This window comes from Podarcis raffonei, chromosome 4 (assembly GCF_027172205.1).
Source record: "Podarcis raffonei isolate rPodRaf1 chromosome 4, rPodRaf1.pri, whole genome shotgun sequence".
Lineage (NCBI taxonomy): Eukaryota > Metazoa > Chordata > Lepidosauria > Squamata > Lacertidae > Podarcis > Podarcis raffonei.
The window spans coordinates 10806531-10810201 of record NC_070605.1 but is presented as its reverse complement, the minus strand read 5'-3'; the positions used below and the strand labels follow the sequence as shown (position 1 = coordinate 10810201).

The 3671-nt window shown below is 49.5% G+C and overlaps 1 protein-coding gene across 2 annotated transcripts; it reads right to left on the bottom strand.

Annotated features, from left to right (window-relative positions):
* Nucleotides 1–1472: 1472 nt before the first annotated feature.
* LOC128412489 (tigger transposable element-derived protein 1-like) lies at nucleotides 1473–2630 on the bottom strand. Of its 2 annotated transcripts, none has more exons than XM_053385458.1 (2): nucleotides 2529–2630; nucleotides 1473–2407 (listed from the first exon to the last, which is right to left on the bottom strand). In XM_053385458.1, the coding sequence occupies exon 2, from the start codon at nucleotides 2379–2381 to the stop codon at nucleotides 1578–1580; it is 804 nt and encodes a 267-aa protein (XP_053241433.1). In that variant the 5' UTR covers nucleotides 2382–2407; nucleotides 2529–2630; the 3' UTR covers nucleotides 1473–1577. The 2 variants fall into 2 exon arrangements, with proteins under 2 accessions (XP_053241433.1, XP_053241434.1); XM_053385459.1 differs by having other exon boundaries at nucleotides 1473–2398; nucleotides 2529–2621.
* Between the last annotated feature and the right edge of the window lie 1041 nt (nucleotides 2631–3671).

Here is a 3671-nt window from a genome sequence, read left to right as displayed (position 1 = left end):
GCGCATTGTGCCAGGGCACCAGCCTCTCAGGGGCGCACCAGCGAGTCAGGGAGCTGCGTGGCTTTGCCAGAGGCCTAACCCTTTCCCTGCACGCCTGCCAGCTGTGCCCCGTCAACCATATGGCTGGTGGACGTGCAGCTTGCCTCCCAAGCCTCTGTGGCAGGAGAGCGATCCCCGCAGAGGCTTGGGAAAAGGTTGAAAACCCTGGGAAACGGTGTGTGTGTGTGTGTGTGTGTGTGTGTGCGCCTGAGGGATCTTAGCACCACAGCGCCGGATATGCTTAAGACAGCCCTGTGCACAGAGTTTCTTTAAAGCCACAAAGACCCTCTATGGGCCAATAAATCAAATCCTCAGTGATTTAGATATACAATGTGATTATCCAGTTCAAATACAGTGGTGCCTCGCAAGACAAAATTAATTCGTTCTGCGAGTTTTTTCGTCTAGCGAATTTTTCGTCTTGCGAAGCAAGATCCCATAGGAATGCATTGAAAATCAATTAATGCGTTCCTATGGTCAAAAAAAGTCCAAACAAAGCCAAATTTGGTACAACAAGAGTTTATTAACTGCTCTTTAAAGTCACACATACTGTAAAGAGCATTTCAAAAATTGAAGGAACAATAAATTAAGTTTATAAACATGACAGAAAAACATTTAAAAATCAACAAAGTGTACAGTACATTTTCTAAGACTCTGGGGGACAACTCGAAGAAGGCTCCTCTTCCACTCTTTGCTTCTTGCTCAAGAACCTGTCCATAGTCTGCTGCTTCATCCGCCTTTTCAGCACCTCCCTGAAAGGTGACATGACCGTCGTATCATAAGTGTTCCCAAGGTCATGTGCCACGTGCTTGTCAGGGTGGTGCCGCTGTGCAAAAGCCTGCACCTCCTCCCACTTCAGGCAAATGTCCCTCAGTTCTTTGGAGGACAGCCGTTCCTCAGTTGCTTCCTCCTCTTCCAGCGAGGCCTGCTCCTGTGCAGCCTCTGCCTGCAGTTCGGCCAGCTCCTGGGTGGTCAGCTCGTGGTCGTGCTCCTCCACCAGCTCGCTGATGTCCTCCTCTGTGACCTCCAGGCCCATGGTCCTCCCCAAGGCAACAATGTCCTGCACCACTGTTGACTCTGGTGCATCAGAGTCACTTGGTGCCACACAGTCCGGCCACAGGCTGCGCCAAGCGCAATTCAAATTTCTCTGGCTGACCCCGTTCCAGGCCGTGGTGATCATCTTCAAGCAGGTGACGATGTCAAAGTGGTCCTTCCAGAATTCCCGCAGGGTGATGGTGGTGCAATCAGTCACCTCGAAGCATCGCCTGAAAAGCTCCTTGGTGTAGAGTTTTTTGAAATTGGCAATGACCTGCTGATCCATCGGTTGGAGCAGTGGCGTGGTGTTAGGCTGCAGGAACATGATGTTGATGAAGCTGAACTCCTCCAACAAGTCCACCTCAAGGCCTTTAGGATGAGCAGGAGCATTGTCCATCAGAAGCAAAGCCTTCAGCGGCAGGTCGTTGTCCAGCAGGTACTGTTTGACAGCAGGGCCAAAAGCAAGATTGACCCAGTCCACAAACAGCACACGTGTGACCCAAGCCTTACTGTTGGATCGCCACGACACTCAGCTGCTCCTTGTCGATCTTGTGTCTCTTGAAGGCCCGTGGGTTCTCCGAGTGGTACACCAGCAGGGGCTTGATTTTCAGGTCGCCGCTTGCGTTGGCACAGAAGAGCAGGGTCAGACGGTCCTTCATGGGCTTGTGGCCAGGCAACTTGGCCTCCTCCTGAGTGATGAAAGTCCTTTTGGGCATCCTGTTCCAAAACAGCCCGGTCTCGTCGCAGTTGAAGACCTGCTGTGGAACGTAGCCCTCCGTCTTCACAACCTCCAGGAACTCCACTGCAAAGTCTTCAGCCGCAGGAACATCAGAACTGGCAGCCTCTCCATGCCTGACCACGCTGTGGATTCCAGATCTTGTCTTGAACTGGTCAAACCAACCTCTGCTTGCCTTGAAGACTTCTGGCTCGCCTGAGGTTCCTGGCTGTTCCCGGACGAGGTCTGCGTGCAAGGCCTTGGCCTTCTCACAAATGACGGCCTCAGTCACTGTGTCCCCTGCACGCTGCTTCTCTTCTAACCAGATGAGCAGCAACTTCTCGACCTCCTCCAGAACAGCTGGGTGGTTCTTCACGATCCTGGTGACTCCCTTGGCTGCATCAGTCGCCATGATCTTCTCCCTCATCTTCAGGATGGTCCCGATGGTTGATGGATTCCTCCCGTACTCCCTGGCGAGGTCCGTCACACGCATTCCGCCGTCGTGCTTCCAGATGATCTCCTTCTTCATTTCCAGCGTCACCTTCTCCTTCTTCCTCTCGCCGGCCTCTGCAGCAGCAGTCTTCTTGGGTCCCATGGCAGCACAGCTCCTACCTTCGTAAACTCACACACACACACAAAATCAGTGATGTGCTTCAAATCTAAAAAATTCAAAAGCACCCAACCCCAAACACCCCAACCCAAAATCCAACCCCCCCCCAAAAGTTTTAAAAGTTTAACTTACCAAATGGATGCAAAAGCAGTTCTGGAAAAGCTTCAACAATCAATCACCGAAGTCTTCAGAAACCTCAGATGGCTGCAAAAGAAGTTTTGGAAAAGCTTCAAAAATCACCAAAGTCTTCAAAAACCTCAACTGTTCCCCCACCCACCCACTGTTCCAGCCACCCACCCACCCACCCACCACGCAGAAATTGCAAACCCCTCCCCAACTGCTCCCCCAGCCCCTCCCCAACTGCTGCAAACCCCTCCCCAACTGTTCCCCCAGCCACCCAGCACACAGAAATTCAAACTCAGAAAAATTTTCAAAAAAAACCCAACATGGCCCAATGGTCACAGAAAATCATAAAAATTCAAAAAAAAAAACAAAACAACCCCACAAGCTCCCAGATTCCTGCAGAAACCTCCCCAACTGTTCCCCCAGCCACCCAGCACACAGAAATTCAAACTCAGAAAAAATTTCAAAAAAAAAATGGCCTAATGGTCACAGAAAATCATAAAAATTCAAAAAAAACCCCACAAGCTCCCAGATTCCTGCAGAAACCTCCCCAACTGTTCCCCCAGCCACCCAGCACACAGAAATTCAAACTCAGAATTTTTTTTAAAAAACAACAACATGGCCCAATGGTCACAAAAAATCATAAAAATTCAAAAAAACCCCACAAGCTCCCAGATTCTCGCAACCCCCCCAACACCAAGTCCTTGAATCCCAAACACCCCAACCCAAAATCCAAAACCCCCCCAAAAAGTTTTAAAAGTTTAACTTACCAAATGGATGCAAAAGAAGTTTTGGAAAAGTTTTGGAAAAGCTTCAAAAATGAGCAAAGTCTGAAAAAAGGCTACCAAACCGCGTGCTAACAGTTGCTCCTCGAAGTCAAGTCGCAACTGCAGCTGTTCAAGCAAAGCACCCTTGGTTTTAACGATTTTAAGACAAAGGAAACAAAGTCGCAAGACGTTTTCCTCTTGCGAAGCAAGCCCATAGGGAAATTCGTCTTGCGAAGCAACTCGAAAACGGAAAACTCTTTCGTCTAGCGAGTTTTCCGTCTTGCGAGGCGTTCGTCTTGCGGGGCACCACTGTATGGGAAGACAATCAAGCTGTAATAACTTTGGCTGGATCTGAGCAGTTTAAAAATAAATACAAACATTTAGA